The sequence below is a fragment of the Chrysemys picta genome, chromosome 9 (assembly GCF_011386835.1).
Source record: "Chrysemys picta bellii isolate R12L10 chromosome 9, ASM1138683v2, whole genome shotgun sequence".
Taxonomy (NCBI): domain Eukaryota; kingdom Metazoa; phylum Chordata; order Testudines; family Emydidae; genus Chrysemys; species Chrysemys picta.
The window spans coordinates 82768604-82788340 of NC_088799.1; the positions used below are offsets into that span (position 1 = coordinate 82768604).

The 19737-nt window shown below is 46.2% G+C and overlaps 1 protein-coding gene across 3 annotated transcripts in view; it reads left to right on the forward strand.

Moving 5' to 3' along the window:
- LOC135973533 (uncharacterized) overlaps positions 1–17204 on the forward strand; it is a 53653-nt gene extending 36449 nt beyond the window's left edge. For 2 of the 3 annotated variants that reach the window (XR_010590424.1, XM_065557255.1), the window contains exon 4: positions 16583–17204. Coding sequence is in view for 2 of the 3 variants with exons in the window: in XM_065557255.1 (XP_065413327.1) it covers positions 16583–17085 (503 nt within the window). In the remaining variant the exon portion in view is untranslated. Of the gene's footprint in view, positions 15707–16582 lie in introns of all 3 variants that reach the window. The other variant, XM_065557254.1, reaches the window with a different exon arrangement.
- The last annotated feature ends 2533 nt before the right edge of the window (positions 17205–19737 follow it).

Below are 19737 nucleotides of genomic sequence, written 5' to 3' on the forward strand. Positions count from 1 at the left end.
TTTTCAAAGGTAGCTTTGTACAAAGCCTAAAAGGATCATGGAAGGTAGTAATTTATGATTCAATCAGGACCTATTTAACGTTATTAGTATTCTTGAGAAAAATATTTTAAATCAGAAATCCTCCTAAAGCCCCTGAAGTTTGCAGAGATGAAGAAGAAAAAAAATTGAAACTGCTTTGAAAATGTTCCCACTCGGAACATCAACTTGGAATTTAAAATGATTCTTCATCTTTGAAATGGGCAAGGCAAAAGAGAGATGGGGCAGTGCCCTTTAAGAATCATCAGGTCATCTGTGAGCTTGCAAGAACTGGCCTTCTTCAAAATTGAAAGACAGGTTTTTTTCAGCCCTGTTGGGCTAGAGGCATTATGGGAAAAAAGTCATTCTGATCTTGGGCAGACGTGAGAGTGAAGAAGTATTAGCAAATATGGAGAAGTTTGAGTTCTGAGTGAGGGTTTTGATTCTGATTTCATCAGTCATTCTCCCCTACACCCCATCTCCCCTCCAATCCCAAGACAGAAGTCTTGAATGGTGGTTTTATACTATTACTTTCATTTGAAACCATTATTACCCACATGATGTGATTTACTTACATTCATCAACAGGCCACTGACTAGATAGACTTACTGCAGAAATTTAAGCAGTCACGTGATGTCCTTAGCGATCCACTTTTGAATGTTAGTGACTAGGTCCTGTGCTAATGATCACATTTCTTTAATCTGGGGAGATCAGAACACAATTCGACCTAGAAAGTATCCGTTACTTTAAATATAGAAATCCGGTACTTATCATGAGAAACATGTATTAACCTTCAGAACTATGTAAATCAGGGAACTGGCTGGTAATGAGATATGGACTGTTGTGGATATCCTAGGGAAAGCTCCCCTGGGAGACTAAAAGCAACTGAGGTTTCTTTTCCCTCTTTTTTTCCCCTCACCAACTATTACATGTACACTGGGTCTCAACAGGCAATGATGGACTGACCCATCCTATCTCCTCTTGCAGCAATGGCTCAGTTGCACAGTAGTACTTAGATCTTAAATTCCCCCGTATTTGAAAGTTGCTGATTGGCCTAAGGTGCAAAATTCAGGTCTGGATCAAAATTTTCCCAAAGTTGGGGGCAAGGGGAGAGGGGGAGGAGAGGAGAGGAGGGCAGGTTTCCAACTCTGGATTGGATCAGGCTTATTTTTGTAAAATCACATGTGGGATAACTTTAGGGATATCTGCTCTTTGTGGCCAACAATAATTCAGAAGGCCTGACACCTGTGGTGCTGTGAGCAACCTGATTCTAAATTTGCATAGAATTGTCAGGGTCTCCCTCAATCCATGAGTCCAAATACCTGGATTCAGGCCTGCAAGTAAATCACTTATAACATGTCCCTTATCCGTCTGGCAGAGGCTGCTGGGTTGGAAAATAATGGCCACTATGTAACTTTGTGATACTCTTGTCCTGTATTTAACTATGGACTGATGTTAATGTGAGTTATTTACACTAATTCCTCCCAAAAGTAGACCTATGTGCATAATACAGAGAAAGCGGAAGAGAGAAAGAGAGAGAAAAGGTAAGGTAAGGGAGAGGTAGAGAAAAGAGATGCTGAAAGATGTTGGAGGAAAAGCAGAGGAGGGTTGGGGTGTGGAGAAGAGGAATTAACCACAAGATTAATCTTGTGTGGAGTTTCCCCTCACATTGTCTCTGTGGGGAGGAGGAGGGGAAAGACAGGAGGAGTGTTCGATTGGGGGTGTGTGTCCCTCTATGGGATGAAAGTGGGAAGGGTTCCATCCCTAGAACCCACAGATCCCCAAAATCCACATAGACGGGGATTTGCTAGAGATACAGGAATGTCTGCACACTGGCCCTCTGCCTCCATGTTAGTGCTGGGGTCCCCAGCCGAGCTGCCAGGGACTCTCCTGTTGATGGCTGCTCCTGGAACCCTCCATAAAGTGGCGGACGCCACAGTGTAGAACAGCTACTGCAGCCCCAGGCTGCATTCACTGTTCTGAGGATTGCCCTTGGAATGGACAGGAGCATGATGTAGATAGCAGGTATGGACCTCCTGCAACGCCTAGGGATGAGCGAGCTCCCCTTTCCTTGCACATTGGAGGTGATAGCCCTCTGCACAGGGATCCTGGGGGAATGATTCCCGCCACAAAGAGGAAAAAATACTCAGAAGAAAGTATGGATAGACTCAAACATGTGACAATACAAACTAAATTGTCTCCCGTCCCCAGCTGTAATCCCAGGCCATGCAGAGTTCTGGGGTGTGACTTCACAGGTGCCATATTGCTCTGCCCCATAATAACAACCAAGAGGATCTAGTGCTTGAGAGTGGTATAGTAATGCCTGTTGAGATACCTCTCAGCTGTCCCTCATTGCAAGACCTGTTCACTTAACCCAAACTGCCCTCTTGCTCTTGCATGTTGGGTGCTCTTTGTCTCTCTCTACCATAGTTTATCACTCTTGCATGTTGACACCATGCTGGAAGCTGTCATTGAAGGCCCAAGCTGCAAACAGCGAATAGACATTGGGAATCTGGACTTCCTCTCTAACCTGGGGGTTTGGTGGCAGGTGTGTGTCCAAATCCTTTCAAGCACCCTCTTCCTTTTTTTCTTTTACTCTGTCCTTTTGTTGTGGGTATTTGCCACAGGTCTGGTGCTTGGAAGACTATGAGTGCTGTTTGCCATCATTGTACTTATTCCATTTCTACATGGAATTGTAACCTAACATGCAGGGCTAACTGTAGCCTTCTTCACTTAGAATCATTTAGATGGCCTCCTCTTGGACTGTCATTATTCCAAGGGACCTGGGGGAGATAGCAAACAAATCGCCAGCATCCTTAGTCACTTGTCAATTGTTAAAACCAGTTGTAAGTTGTTCCTGGTGTAAGTGAATTCACACAGGTGCTGTGGGGACTTTTAGCTGCACAAGTGATACAGCAGGGGCAGCAAAAGCACAATCTCTGCCCACAGCATCACGCTGCTGTGCCTCCTTGGACCCTACCAGGAGGGACACCAGAGGGAGGGAGAGGTTCAGTCACCATGGCACCCATTTGACTCCTGCCTAATCTTCCAACATGGGTTCCAACCATTGTGATGGTTTGAGTGATGAGAGCCCTTGTCCACTAGGAGCCAGAATGAAACCCTCTTCTTTAACACAGCCTGTACAACAGCCATCGGCTGGAACAACAGCCAGTCGTTTCTCATGAGGGGGCCAGATTCAAACTGATGAGCAGAGACACATGCTCTGAGTGCCAATGCGAACAATCCTCTGAGCGATCCAGTCCATAAGGCAACAGTACTTAAACTTTGAACGCACTACTGCCAGGACTACCTACTTCAGCTACTGTCTCTATTTCAAGGTGTGGCACCCAGAACTGGATGCAGTAGTCGCTCTGCTGCAGTCCCATTTCTCTAACATCCCTCTAACCTCTATTATCCTGTGCCATCAAAACCAATCTAACACTTTGATCCAACTTAAGCTGTCCAGATAAGATTGCTGGGTATTCTCCAAATTTTCTATTTGATTTCACAAAAAACTAATTATTCTTTTTCTCCAAGGATGTTTGCTGCTTCCCACCTTTGCCCCCATTCATGAGGTTGGCCTAGTCTCTCTGCCCTCTCCACCCAGCCTTGGCAGCCAGGCAAGCATCTCTCTGTATATGTAATCTCTCTCTCCTACACTCCAGCCAGCTGACACAGGCTTCCCAGTACCCCCTGCACTAGCTGATGTTTCCAGAATCAATTTCTTTAATATTATTCTGGCTTTAATAACCTAATAAGTAACTAGTCGCAACATACTTAATGATATTTTTGAAATTTTATTTTTATCTTATTTATTGTGGTTACAACAAATGTTGGAGAATCAGTATTGCCATCTCACTGTTCAAGAGATATTAGTCAAGCCTCAAATGTCATGAGACTGGCTTAAAAATTGAGATTTTTTTTCAAAGAAAAAATTGGGGTTGTTTCTATTTATCTTCTAGATTCTGAGATTTTAAGGATGCTCAGGTAACATATTCAAGTTTTTCTTCACAACCATGAGGGCTAGGAAAAAAGTAAGTTGAGATTCGTATGTAATCCCTTGATTTCAGGAGCTGGGTCTTTAAGAAAAACACCAAATATTGCAGTGAAATTGCTAGAGTTGTCAACATTGGAGAACGGACACAGAGAATGAATTTTGAAATTGTAAATGTGGGTATTCCTACTGCACAATTTTCAGTTATGCTCATTTAGGGCCAGAACCAAAGACCACTAAAGCAAATGGAAAGATTCATTGACTTTAGTAGGCCTTGGATTAGGCCGATAAACAGGGGACAGAAACAATACCATGTGATCTGTGCATCCAATCAACACTAACTAACATAAGGTGAATTTCAAATTCTCCCGATATACTGCTTGCAGACACGCTGCAGATGCAGAAAATTTTCACCTATAGTTTTGAGCATAGGGTTCTGAATAACTAATGCAGTTGATAAAATTATAAACCTGCTCATGGACATTTTGAGATCAGGAAAAGGGGTGAAATTCATTACATTATTAACTGAGAGTTATTAGTACTGCTACAAGTATTTTAAAATGGGTTACTGTACATAAAAACAAAAGGGCATTGGCCCAGCACTCCATGGGACTAGGGGTTGCCCATCATGCCAGTCCATTGGGCTGGGAAGCCACAACTTGTCTCCTCTTTACACAGCCTTCCCAAGTCTCTAATATCTGGGAAGTTGGTTAAAGAGACACCTGGTGGGATGGTCCTTGCAGAATCTCCTAGCCAGCCCCCCTTCGTTGTGAGGTTGTTTGACAATTTGACCTCTCACCCAGTCTGGGGTTGGGAGGGAATTTCCCCCCTAGAAAGTATGCGCCAAGAGGCGAGGTCCCTGAGTGGCGAGAGTCTATGTTGGGTAACTTTCTTCTGGAGCCTTAATCAGGGATTGGATGGCTGTCCATAACATGACAAGTTCCTGGTGATTGTGAGGGGTGGGAACAGGTGCATCAGTAGCTCGGTCTTAGACGGCTTTTTCTGTGTTCATACTTATTCAGAATTCAGGAGGAAAAGAGAAACCTAAAGAGGGAATTGGAGAACCTCTGGGGGTTTCCCTTTTCCCCTTGGAGGAAAAGGATCATGGGAATAAAGAGAGAGGAGCAGATGAGCACAGCTGACCCTTTCCCTTTAGCACGGGATCACCAGGCCTGCAAGGCTCCGCATCGGCGTTGCCAACGTTCCAGCTCATCTCGGTTCACTGAGTCTGTCTTAAAAATAGCTCGGAGTGTGTTTTTAGTTTTTAAACTAAGTTAAAAAACATAAGTTGGAAAACATAATCCCAACTATACATATAAAATGTTGGGGTCTAAATTAGCTGTTACCACTCAAGAAAGATCTTGGAATCATTGTGGATAGTTCTCTGAAAATATCCACTCAGTGTGCAGCGGCAGTCAAAAAAGCGAACAGAATGTTGGGAATCATTAAGAAAGGGATAGATAATAAGACAGAAAATATCATATTGCCTCTATATAAATCCATGGTATGCCCACATTTGGAATACTGCGTACAGATGTGGTCACCCCATCTCAAAAAAGATATATTGGAATTGGAAAAGATTCAGAAAAGGGCAACAAAAATGATTAGGGATGTAGAACAGCTTCTGTATGAGGAGAGATTAATAAGACTGGGACTTTTCATCTTGGAAAAGAGACAACTAAGGGGGGATCTGACAGAGGTCTATGGTGTGGAGAAAGTAAATAAGGAAGTGTTATTTACTCCTTCTCATAACGCAAGAACTAGGGGTCATCAAATGAAATTAATAGATAGCAGGTTTAAAACAACCAAAAGGAAGTATTTCTTTACACAGTGGACAGTCAATCTGTGGAACTCTTTGCCAGAGGATGTTGTGAAGGCCAAATCTATAACAGGGTTCAAAAAAGAACTAGATAAATTCATGGAGGGTAGGTCCATCAATGGCTATTAGCCAGGATGGGCAAAGATGGTGTCCCTAGCCTCTGTTTGTCAGAAGCTGGGAATGAGTGACAGGGAATGGATCACTTGATGGTTACCTGTTCTGTTCATTCTCTCTGAAGCACCTGGCATTGGCTGCTATCGGAAGACAGGATACTGGGCTAGATGAACCTTTGGTCTGACCCAGTATGGTTGTTCTTATGTTCCCCCCCCCTCCCCCCCCCCCCCCCGAAAAATAAAAAAATCCACAATTCTAGAAACACAAGATGCCGAGCAAATGACTGAAAAGCAGCTGCCGGTAGTTTGAAGAGATGTCATTTCTGACTCGGGATGGTCAGATCAATGAATTCAGACTTCTGAAATAATCTTATGTTTAGGGCAAATATTTTTAGAAGTCATCAAATGTAGTGTTGTTTTTTTTTTTTTTAAATATATGTTCTAGTGCCCTGCCTCCTGCCCCACTCCCCTCAGGTCCTCTTGAGTGACTGTGAGAGCAGCTCCTCAGGTGTTGACAAGAGAACACAGCAAGTTGGCTTGGGCAGGACAACGTGGAATTTGGGGTATTCCTTGAGCACTATAACAAGCTCTCATACATGGCCCATGTGACTGAACTTGTGCTAAATGGCCTTTGTGCTAATCTGAACAAGTATTCCCTAACAATAGCCCTTTCTACATCTGCTTCTCAACATGACTGTCCTGATAGACAGTTGAATACCCTGGAGGGTTTTATTGCTGGGACAGATAATTTAATTTCCTCTGTAGTGCTGTGGGCTTTGTGGCCTCCTGCTCCGTTCCCATGGAGATGACGTTCATCTCACACAGAGGCTAGTGTACATCTTTTCCTGGACAGGGAAAGGCACTGAGGACACCAAAAGATGAAATCCCTTCTGGTAGCTTTGCAGTAGCTAAGAGGAAGCTCAAGCTTCCACAGGGAATTGCACAAAAAGTCCTGACCTCTCAGGGGTCGGGTAGATGGCTTAGCTACATTCAGGTTCCAGCCAGCCTATGTTTCCTCACCATTCCAGCCGCTAGAAGAACTCTTCTGGGCGGTGTTTCATCCTAACTGTATCTTTAATAAATCAGAAGCAGAGAGGTGCAGGACTGAGATTGCTATAGCAACAATATCTAAGATGCTCTAGCATTGCTGTCAGAGTCTGGGTTTCTATCGGCTGAGTAGAGTCTATACCCTACAGCCATCTAGAGGACAGAATCAAAACCTCCAAATGCTTCTCATTAGGAATTACTGCATTCTCATGATTTATTTGTAATTTTTCTATTTTTAGTAAAATGCTGGGAGCTGGGTTCTGTTTTATTCTGGAGAGATTTTTTAAAAGGATATATCTTTTTACCTGATGCACAAGCTGTGGGGCAGGGGGCGTGGCTTAAAAAGTCCTATTTGCCTGTTAGGAAAGCAGGGGGAGGGAGAAAGGGAAGGAAAAATGAGGCCAAAAGAAAAGGAAAAGAGCGTAACTCTACCCACTGCTGAAATGCACTCCCCTCTGGGGTGTAACATAGCAATTGCTTGGGTGCATGGCAATGCTATGCAACAATTTTGGACAGGAAGTGGAAGAGAACACTATATCCAGAGGAGAAGCCTAAGGTGGCAGGATGTAATCGCCTTTATTGGAATTGGATCAAGTCACTATTATTAACATATTGGGTTTAACATCCCTACTCTTGCAAACAATATCAGAGTGTTTTTAATGAGCATAAGTAGTTGGGATCGCCAAAAGACAGCACCTCCAATAGCACTGGGCTCCTCACGTATGTATCTATGTAACAACCACAGTCATGGCTTGTCTAGATGTTAACCCCATGTAGCGGGGGTCTCAATCCCAAAACTAAATGCCTCTATCCTCTAGCTCTTAGCAGTTGTAGACTCATATGCTCTGTGGACCGGTCACTAGCGGGGGGCTGTGTAACATACTGAACAGCTGGTTATCCCTTCAGGGGAGGGATAGCTCAGTGGTTTGAGCATTGGCCTGCTAAACCAGGGTTGGGAGTTCAATCCTTGAGGGGGCCACTTAGGGATCTGGGGCAAAAATCAGCACTTGGTCCTGCTAGTGAAGGCAGGGGGCTGGACTTGATGACCTTTCAAGGTCCCTTCCAGTTCTAGGAGATTGGATATCTCCTATCTAATTAGATATATCCTATCTAATTATCCTAATAATTATAATTATTAGCTTAGTGCTGATTCACAGGGAAGGTTGCCACCTACTGAGGGCTTGTCTAGACTTAAAATGCTGCAGAAGTGCCACTGTACTGCTGGACAAGTGTCACTGTAGTGCTTCAGTGAAGACATTACCTACACCGATGGGAGGGCTTCTCTCCTCAGTGGAGGTACTTCACCTCCCCAAGAGGCAGTAGCCAGGTCCAAGGGAGAATTCTCCTGTCGACCTAGTGCTGTCTACACCAGGGGTTAGATTGGTGTAACTGCATTGCTCAGGGGAGTGGATTTTTCACAACCCTGAGCATAGGTGCCAGCTTTTTTCCTTTGCCCGGGGGTGCTCAACTCCAGCACCACAGAGTCAGCGCCTTTGCCCATGAGCAACATAGTTATACTGACCTAATTTCCGAGTGTAAACTAGGCCTGAATCTCCAACATCACTTATTGCAGTGATCTCGGTTCTCCCATCCCACCAAGGACTTTGTTCAAGTGTGCCTAGCTTGAAAGATTGCAACCTTAGGTGATGCAACTGCAGGTTAATTCAATTGTTGGCATTTAGGAAATGGGAGAAAAGCTGTAAAACATCAAGAAACAAAGGTTTCAGAGTAACAGCCGTGTTAGTCTGTATCCGCAAAAAGAACAGGAGTACTTGTGGCACCTTAGAGACTAACAAATTTATTTGAGCATAAGCTTTTGTGGGCTACAGCCCACATCATCGGATGCATGTATTGGAAATTGGACACCATTAAATTAGGCTTGAATAAAGACTGGGAGTAGATGAGGCATTACACAAAGTAAAACGATTTCCCAATGCTAACTTCCGCACCCCTCCCCCCTACAGTTCCTCACATCTCCTTGTCAGTGGCTGGAAATGGGCCATTTTCATTACCACTACAAACGGTTCTTTCTCTCTCCTGCTGATAAAAACTCACCTTATCTGATCACTCTCCTTATAGTGTGTATGGTAACACCCATTGTTTCATGTTCTGTGTGTGTGTGTGTGTGTGTGTGTGTGTGTGTGTGTGTGTGTGTGTGTATTGATATATATAATCTTCCTACTGTGTTTTCCACTACATGCATCCGATGAAGTGGGCTGTAGCCCACGAAAGCTTATGCTCAAATAAATTTGTTAGTCTCTAAGGTGCCACAAGTACTCCTGTTCTTTTTTCAAGAAACAAAGCAATCCCACTAGTGGACAAAACCTTTCCATCCAGCTGCCTTCTTTTCTTATTGCTTTCTTCATTGCAAGCAGTTTCCGATTAACTTAATTGTAAAATAAATCAAGAATTACTGGGAAGCTAAATGAACTAGAATGAGTTGAGCGGTGCTATAAATAAATTTAGTTGATGCCTGACCAGAATGATGGATTCTATTCCTGCCTATTTTTTTTTTATTTATTTTTTTTGTTTTTATTTATTTATTTTTTTTTTTTTGCCTGATACGGGTCAATCTTTTTGTTTATTTTTTAAGGTTGTATTTTTAAATGTATTTCACTCTGACGAGAGGTACTGGATGAACAGTCCTGAAGACTGAAGTCTCCTATTATCTGCAGAATCAATGCCGTGTGGGCTGATAAAAGCATACTTTAATACGATTCATATAAGGTTTATATGGGTCCCATAAATACAGATATTACCTGCAATGACACTGGCTAGGATTAAAAATAACAAGGGCTCTTGATCCATGCTGAAGGCCATGAGATGGTCACCAGCTGAGGTTAGGAAGTAATTTCCCCTATGGTACAACATTAAAGTGTTAGACAGGTCTCTGTCTCTCCTTCTAAGTAAAAGAAATTCTTTCTGTGTACAGTAGAGCACACTGCAACTATCTGTGCGTGCAGGTGGCCTATTATCCTGCCCAATTGTACCTTTACATAAGCATGCAGAGCTTCTCCAATTGCCTTTGGGACTTGTGCATGCTTTGGAGGGTAGAATTTGTCCCACAGATGTGTAGGACACGAAGCAGCCACGAGCCCATTGTGTCTGGACCATCTACTGACAATGTTATTTCAATCCTTGGCATTTTTTTGTGGCAGAGGAGGGCAAAACATTGCCATGCAAGCCCCCCATCTCTCCCATCTGCCTGTTCAGCAAAGCCCCTTTTGGGTCCCTCAAACTGATGGCCAGCTACTCCTGAGTGAGGAATGATGACTATATCAGTCCTGCACTGTCCCTGACACCTGCAGTCAGTCACTCTGGCAGCTGTGTTCCTTGAGCTTGCTGCTGGCCGACACAGCACCTGGGAATAATAATGTTTTGCACTTGCATAGGTCTTTTTGTCTGCATACCTCAAAGCTCTTTGCAAAGGAGAGGAGTTGTCATTGTTCCCTGTTTTCGAGATGGGGACACTGAAGCAAATGACTTTCCGAATGTCAGACGGTGATTCAGCACTGGAGTTGGGATTAGAACCCAGGAATCCTGACTCCCAATCCTATGTTTAATTTACTTGAGGCTATAATGAGTACACCTGAAATATGGCAGCCAGAGGCAATTGCAGCCAGTCTTAGTAGTTTATAGCTTCTGATTTTTATAAACAGGAAGTTAGCCATCCTCTTGCTGTTTGACTCCTGTTCTTGCTAGCGAGCTCCGTGTGCTTTTCACTTGCACCAGTCTCTGCTTTCTTTGTTTGACTGGGGGTGCTGTTGCCATGTGTACTGGCAGCGGGATGAAGTTGTGGAGTGACTCTCCTTGTAGCTCTGTCATCAGTTGCTCTGTGTCTGAAGACCTCGTATCCCCACTATGGAGTGGATCTTAATTGTATGTTGGAGGTCCTCTTTGTTCTACAAATAGCTGGGTGGGAAATGCCCCTTCTTTTCCCCAGTGCCTTTTGCAGTGAGATACATCAATGGCAATGTAATGAACACTTGCAGGGTGTTGGGGGACACCAAGAGTGCCTGAAAGATCTACTTCTCCATGGCACATGAGAGGGTGCCTAGTTCTTGCTCCAGCTCAGCTCACTCTTGTATTCATCTATGGAAAGAAAAATGAAGGAAGAAAAAAAGTGAGTTCCCCTCAGAGTTTCCTCCAAGTTCTTCCTTTGGGGGTGTTGGACCAGTAAAGAGGGCTTGCCCCTCCCATGGAAAAAGGAATGAGTTCTAGGGATCCACTGGATGATCAGGGCCATGTGCGCAGAGATCCTCTGCCCCTGTTGCTCTCTCTTGCAGCACAGCTCCATGGAAACCACACTGCCACGGCTCCCCCGGGCAACCCCGCCTCACAAAGGAAATTCTCCCGCATGGAGGACATTGTGTTACTTTATGCTGAATTTATCACAGGGTGCAGCATATGCATCCCTCTGCAGGGGTGTCTAGGGCAATGAACAGTACTAGTAGAGGCGCAACCACATGACCTTTGACAGTCTGACGATGTCAGTAAGTAGGACTCGGTTTAAACTGGAACACCAGGTATAGACCCCACCTCAGCTGGAAGGGGAGATCTGAACCAGAACACTGGATCCAAGTCCCTCCTAACATCTGGGGAGTTTCAATTATGGATCTGAACTAACTGCCTGAGCTCACCTCTGTCCATAAGAAAACATGACAGTAAGATATCACCCAGTTTTATTGGTTACTATTGGCACATCTGTTTTATCAGACTCCATTCTTCTTGTGTCCCTTGCCTGGGTTCTTTGTTGGCTTCAGGGAATTAATAGAGCAAGCTCTGGTGTCCTCTACGTGGTCACAGTGGAAAACTGGTCTGTCTGCAGGTAAGGGTATAGCTGCTGGGCCTCCCCATTTCTAACTTGTGACCATGGGACTTGTCCATACTTCCTCCTCCTTTCATGCCCCACCTTTCACAGGAGCAGAAAAGATGAATTGCTCTGGGAACATTCCATTGCTAAGTATGCAAACAGATCTGGATAGGCCTGCTGGTCGGAAAGCTGTACATTCCCTTTCAGGGGATTATCATACAGTACTGGGCTGGTGGGGAGAGCTACTCTTCCTGGCAGGCCTTTTGTTTAGCAGCAGTTTGTCAATGTGCAGAGGAGAAATGGAATTAGTTACAGTGGGCGGGCTTTATTTCGGCTTTGTATTGAAACAAGCCCAACCAACAGATTTTTTTGCATTCCCCAAGTATTTTATGGCCTGATTTAATGAGACATTATGAGGTCTGTCAGATGTGATCATTGTTTGTTGTGATGAAAGAGGCCCTGATTCTTGTCTCCCCTGTATGTTATCTTAGTAAATGTCTAAGCTATAAACATACTTCTAAGTATCCCACTTACTGTTACAAATCTAGGACTTTACAGCTGTCGTGCTGTACACCAAGGCCATTTGGAATGTCACAGTGATGGTGGGGATCGAGTTCAGATACTTCTGCTTCTAAAGCAATTTGAGCTAAAGGAGACTGTATTTGCAGCTAATAATGCAGAGATTATAACACACAGGGCAGCAGGTCTCAGTCCATCCACTAGAGGACACTGGTGCACATGCTCATTAGCTAGCCTAGTATGTTAAAGTAGCCTGCACGCATCACATATTTTCCATCTAAGAGGGAACGATTTTGCAACAAAAAGATATTATTGCATCTTGGCATATCTTGTTTCCAAATCACCTTCTTATTTCTCTTATTATACCGCTTGAAGGGACATGGAGGCTCTCATCTGTGTTCAGGACTAGATGATCATAATGGTTCCTTTTGGCCTTAATATCTGTGGCCATCTGTGTGCTATGAAACTTTAGGTCACTGGTTCAAATGCAGATCAAATCAGTAGTGACCAAAAGTTGTAGCCAGCTCTTTTTGACAGCTCTTTTGTGACCACTTATGAACTAAATAGCAGGCCTGGGTCCACTTGCTAGCCAGACAGGTGTCCACACCACAAACACAGCCTCACAAATGGCACTGATTGGCCTTCCTGCCAATTAGGAGAAAGGACTGAATGGGCCATGGTGCCTGAGCTACCTTCTTTCCCACACTCCTTTTCTCCTAGTCAGGGGGGAGGCACAGTGGAGGAGCAGCGTGTGGGGAAAGGCTGCATTCCTGCTATCCATGCTGTCCCTAGCGGTGCCGTAGCCAGAGAGAGACTGCCATCTCCCAGGCTGTCAATCTGTCGCCTATACTAAAACTCTCCTGCATGCAGCTCAAAAAACCCAGCCTGTTCCACCTGTCAGTAGGACGGGGACAGAGAGAGCAGGTAAGAGTTTGTCTTTTAGGAATCTCAGTCTGCAACTGGCTAGAGAATAGGTAGGGTGACCAGATGTCCCGGTTTTATAGGGACTGTCCCGATATTTGGGGCTTTTTTTTTATATGGGCTCCTATTACTCCTCATCCCCTGTCCCGATTTTTCACACTTGCTATCTGGTCATCCTAAGCAGTGGTGACCATGTGCTAGGATCATGCAGTGATGAGGCCATAACAATACCTCGATGGATGTGTGCTCTACTGCCCTCTGCAGGGACTGAACACAAGGCCTCTACAGCTAAAACCACAACTTGCTGCCGCGTGTGCTAAACCAGCCAGCTCTGTTAGTCTGAGGGCGAAGGCTGACTCATACTCCTCTGTGGGCCGGCTGCAGTACCAGTTTGTTTCAGATTTAAGCACTGCTGTAAAACGTCAGCCCTCTCTGCAGATTTAATGAGAGCTGTTATCTGAACTGTTAGGCAGGCATTTGGGTTTGGGACTGCAATTGTTGCATATAGAAGCAGTGCTCACTCAGTACAGTCCCCTAACAGACCCCTCTCTTTAGCTGGAGCCACTGCTTTTGAAGTTGTAAGCTCTTCCATGAGAACCCCTTACTCCTGTTACTGGGGCTTTGTGATGGTTTCTGTATGAGTTATTATGCTAGAGTGACCTCTAATGGGGAATATGAGTTACTGCACTTCTTTTTTGGTGCTTGTGAAATAACGAATACTCTGCCTGCTTGGTAGGGTGATTTGTTTGAAAGGATCCATGCCAAACCGATTGACTTGCAAAAGTAATAGGGAAGCCCTTTCAAATCAAATCCTGGTATGTAAATAATCCTGTGAAGATGGCACACGTAGTGAGTGATCCACATTTGCAAAAGCCGATTGTACACTACCCCTTTAAAGGAATAGCGCTCTGGTACTGGACAAAGTAATGGCCCAGAACAGGAACCTCAGATACGAGTCCTTTCAATATCTATTGGGGGTGCAGATATGAACACTGGGTTCCAGCTACTCCTATGGGTTTTGTCCCAGGCTGGATACAAATGCAGAAAGGGGTCTGTTTCCAGAATCTAGTTCAGATTGGTGAAAATCTCAAGAGTGCAGCTGATCTCCTGAAATTTCCACTATTGACACTGAAATGTCTCAAGCAGTTTGAGCTTTGGACACCATCAAATCCAAATGGGAATCCAAATCTTGATTAGATATGAATTCTGAACCCAGACTTAAAACTGCTCAAAATCTGTATCCAGCTGCAAAAACCGCCTTATTGGCCTGTTTCTAATCAGCACCAGTAGATGGAAGATGGACTGCCATTTACATTTGTCTTCCCCATTCCAAAATAGACTGGTATGGCAGTCTTATTTAGGAAAATAATCAGACCGTCATAGGGTATACAAAGAAACAAGCCCTTTAAGTGCAAATCAAAGGGTTGTACAACTTCACTTGGTACCTAGGAAATATCGTAAAACATGCAAAAATCACACACCACCTGGCTGAGACCAACAGCTGCTACTGATTCCAGAAGTACTAATTCCTCATTTTACTGAGGCCTGGTCTACACTACGGGTTTAGGTCGACTTTAGCAGTGTTAAACCGAATTAAGCCTGGACACGTCCACACAACGAAGCCCCTTCTTTCGACTTAAAGGGCCCTTTAAACCGGTTTCTTTACACCACCTTCGACGAGGGGATTAGCGATAAAATCGGCCTTTGCGGGTCGGAATTGGGGTAGTGTGGACGGAATTCGACGTTATTGGCCTCCGGGAGCTATCCCACAGTGCTTCATTGTGACCGCTCTGGACAGCACTCTCAACTCAGATGCACTGACCAGGTAGACAGGAAAAGACCCGCGAACGTTTGAATTTCATTTCCTGTTTGCCCAGCGTGGAGAGCACAGGTAACCACGCAGAGCTCATCAGCACAGGTAACCGTGATGGAGTCCCAGGATCTCAAAAGAGCTCCAGCATGGACCGAACGGGAGGTACGGGATCTGCTCGCCATATGGGGAGATGAATCAGTGCTAGCTGAACTCCGTAGCAGTAAAAGAAATGGCAAAGTATTAGAAAAGGTCTCCAAGGCCATGAAGGACCGGGGCCATAACAGGGACACACAGCAGTGCCGCGTGAAAATTAAGGAGCTACAGCAAGCCTACCACAAAGCCAGAGAAGCAAATGGAAGGTCCGGGGCAGAGCCGCAAACTTGCCGCTTCTACGCGGAGCTGCATGCCATTCTAGGGGGTGCAGCCACCACTACCCCAACCATGTGCTATGACTCCGTCAATGGAGAAACACACAGGGAAGAGGGTTCGGGGAACGAGGAAGATGAGGATGGAGGTACTGTAGGTAGCTCACAGCAGCAAGGAAGCGGAGAAACCGGTTTCCCCAACAGCCAGGATATGTTTGTGACCCTGGACCTGGAACCAGTAACCCCCGAACTCACCCAAGACCCTCAGGGCATACAGGAGACCTCTGGTGAGTGTACCTTTGTAAATATTACACATGGTTTAAAAGCAAGCGTGTTTAATGATTAATGATTAATTTGCCCTGGCAATCGTGGCCAGTACATCTACTGGAAAAGTCTGTTAACGTGTATGGGGATGGAGCGGAAATCCTCCAGGGACATCTCCAGAAAGCTCTCCTTCATGTACTCCCAAAGCCTTTGCAAAAGGTTTCTGGGGAGGGCTGCCTTATCCCGTCCGCCATGGTAGGACACTTTACCACGCCAGGCCAGTAGCACGTGGTCTGGAATCATTGCATAACAAAGCATGGCAGCGTATGGTCCCGGTGTTTGCTGGCATGCAGACAATATCCATTCCTTATCTCTCTTTGTTATCCTCAGGAGAGTGATATCATTCACGGTCACCTGGTTGAAATGGGGTGATTTTATTAAGGGGACATTCAGAGGTGCCCGTTCCTGCTCTTCTGAACAGAAATGTTCCCCGCTGTTAACCACGCGGTGGTGGGAGGGGTGAAGTGATCATCCCAGAGAATCGTGTGTGTGTGGGGGGGGGTGGTTTACTTGGGCTTGTGCTGCATGTTAACCCGGAAACCGCAGCCCCTCCTTTTACATTGAAAACCCATTTTAAATGGCCAACCCAATTCATCCTTGATATGGGAAATGCGCTGCTGTTTGAAACCTTTCCCGCATGTTAAGAAGGTTAAAAAAGCCAAAAGACTGTGGCTTACCATGGCTGCCTGCAAGCTGAAATATGTTGCCTGGCACTGCGTGAGTGATCTCTCATACCAAACCGACAGGCAGAGGAAAAATGCGACCTTGTAACGAAAGAGTGTACCCATTGTTCTCTAAAATGTGTCTTTTTTAACCACCTCTCCCTTCTCCTCCACCAGCTGCAAATGTTTCTCCTTCGCAGAGGCTAGTGAACATTAGAAAGAGAAAACGGAGGACGCGGGACGATATGTTCACGGAGCTCCAGATGTCCTTCCACGCTGATAGAGCACAGCAGAATGCGTGGAGGCAGTCAATGTCGGACATGAGAAAAGCACAATATGAACGAGAGGAGAGGTGGCGGGCTGAATGGCGGGATGAAAAGAGCAAGTGGCGGGCTGAAGATGATAGGTGGCGTCAGCTTGCAGACAGACGGCAAGAGTCAATGCTCCGTCTGCTGGAGCATCAAACTGATATGCTCCAGCGTATGGTTGAGCTGCAGGAAAGGCAGCAGGAGCAGAGACTGCCGCTACAGCCCCTGTTTAACCAACAGCCCTCCTCCCCAAGTTCCATAGCCTCCTCACCCAGACGCCCAAGAACACAGTGGGGGGGCCTCCGGCCACCCAGTCACTCCACCCCAGATGATCGCCCAAGCATCAGAAGGCTGGCCTTCAATAAGAGTTAAAGTTTTAAAATGCAGTGTGTCCTTTTCCATCCCTCCTCCCCCACCCATCCCAGGCTACCTTGGCAATTATCCCCCTACTTGTGTGAGGAATTAATAAAGAATGCATGAATGTGAAAAAACAATGACTTTATTGTCTCTGCAAGCGGTGCTCGAAGTGGGGAGGGGAGGGTGGGTTGATTGGTTTACAGGGAAGTAGAGTGAACCGGGTCGGGGGGTGGTTGGAGGGTTCATCAAGGAGAAACAAACAGAAGTTTCACACAGTAGCCTGGCCAGTCACAAAAGTCGTTTTCAAAGCTTCTCTGATGCACACCGCACCCTGCTGTGCTCCTCTAACCGCCCTGGTGTCTGGCTGCACGTAATCAGCGGCCAGGCGAGTTGCCTCAACCTCCCACCGCGCCATAAATGTCTCCCCCTTACTCTCACAGATATTGTGGAGCGCACAGCAAGCAGCAATAACAATGGGGATATTCTTTTTGCTGAGGTCTGAGCGAGTCAGTAAGCTGCGCCAGCGCGCTTTTAAACGTCCAAATGCACATTCCACCACCATTCGGCACTTGTTCAGCCTACAGTTGAACAGGTCCTGACTACTGTCCAGGCTGCCTGTGTACGGCTTCATGAGCCATGGCATTAAGGGGTAGGCTGGGTCCCCAAGGATCACGATAGGCATTTCAACATCCCGAACGGTTACTTTCTGGTCCGGGAAGAAAATCCCTTCCTCCAGCTTTCGAAACAGACCAGAGTGCCTGAAGACGCGAGCATCATGTACCTTTCCCGGCCATCCCACGTTGATGTTGGTGAAACGTCCCTTGTGATCCACCAGGGCTTGCAGCAGCATTGAAAAGTACCCCTTGCGGATTATGTACTCGGTGGCTTGGTGCTCCGGTGCCAAGATAGGGATATGGGTTCCGTCTATGGCCCCGCCACAGTTTGGGAATCCCATTTCAGCAAAACCATCCACTATTGCCTGCTCGTTGCCCAGAGTCACTACCCTTGATATCACCAGGTCTTTCATTGCCCTGGCAACTTGGATCACAGCAGCCCCCACCGTAGATTTGCCCACTCCAAATTGATTCCCGACTGACCGGTAGCTGTCTGGCGTTGCAAGCTTCCACAGGATTATCGCCACTCGCTTCTCAACTGTGAGGGCTGCTCTCATCCTGGTATTCTGGCGTTTCAGGGCAGGGGAAAGCAAGTCACAAAGTTCCATGAAAGTGCCCTTACGCATGCGAAAGTTTCGCAGCCACTGGGAATCGTCCCACACCTGCAGCACGATGCGATCCCACCAGTCTGTGCTTGTTTCCCGGGCCCAGAATCGGCATTCCACGCCATGAACCTGCCCCAGTGACACCATGATTTCCACATTGCTGGGGCCTGTGCCTTGTGAGAGGTCTATGTCCATGTCAATTTCCTCATCACTCTCTTCGCCGCGCTGCAATCACCTCCTCGGCTGGTCTGGGTTTCGCCTTGGCATGTCGTGGCTCTGCATATACTCCAGGACAATGCGCGTGGTGTTCATAGTGCTCATAATTGCCGTGGTGATCTGAGCGGGCTCCATGATCCCAGTGCTAGCTATGGCGCCTGGTCTGAAAAAAGGCGCGAAACTAGTATCTGACGGACCAGGGGAAGGAGGGAGGGTGGGAGGAAGGGCGGGCCGAGTGACGACATGGCGTACAGGTACAGGGAATTAAAATCAAGAAAGGTGGCTGTGCATCAGGGAGAAACACAAACAACTGTCACACAGAATGGTCCTCCCAAAGATTAAACTGAAAACCCTGGGTTTAGCAGGCCGTTGATTTGATGGAGGGAGGGGGAAGCAAATGAATACAGAACAAATCTATTTTTTACATCTTAAGACGACGGTGCAGCATGACTGATAGCCCTCGGCATCTTCTGGGTGCTTGGCAGCAAATACTGGGTGCTTGGCAGTTAGTGTACTACGATGGCCTTCAGGCCTATTGCACGATCTGCTGCGCAGGGAAGACTCTGCTAATGTGCGATGATCCAACTTGTAATAGGACGGTTACCAGTCGTAATACACCATCTACTGCCAAAAGACAAGGGTCTGGTGCAATGCAGCCCTACGGCTGCCAGCCCCACAGCTGCCAGCACCCAGATCGCCGATGAAGGCTACCAGTCTACTGCACCGTCTACCGCCAAAAGGCAGTTAGCTGCTGCTGCTGTGTAGCAATGCAGTCCCACATCTGCCGGCACCCAGATAACATATGGTGACGGTGAGCTGAGCGGGCTCCATGCTTGCCGTGGTCTGTTGTCTGCACAGGTAACCCAGGTAAAAAGGCGCGAATCTATTGTCTGCCGTTGCTGTGACGGAGGGGGAGGGGCCTGACGACATGTACCCAGAACCTCCCGCGACACTGTTTTGCATCATCCGGGCATTGGGATCTCAACCCAGAATTCCAATGGGCGGCGGAGACTGCGGGAACTGTGGGATAGCTGTGGGATAGCTACCCATAGTGCAATGCTCCGGAAGTCGACGCTAGCCTCGGTACTGTGGACGCGGTCCGCCGACTAGAGCACTTAGAGCATTTTATGTGGGGACACACACAATCGGCTGTATACAACCGATTTCTATAAAACCGGCTTCTATAAATTCGAACTAATTTCGTAGTGTAGACATACCCTGAGCAAGAAAGT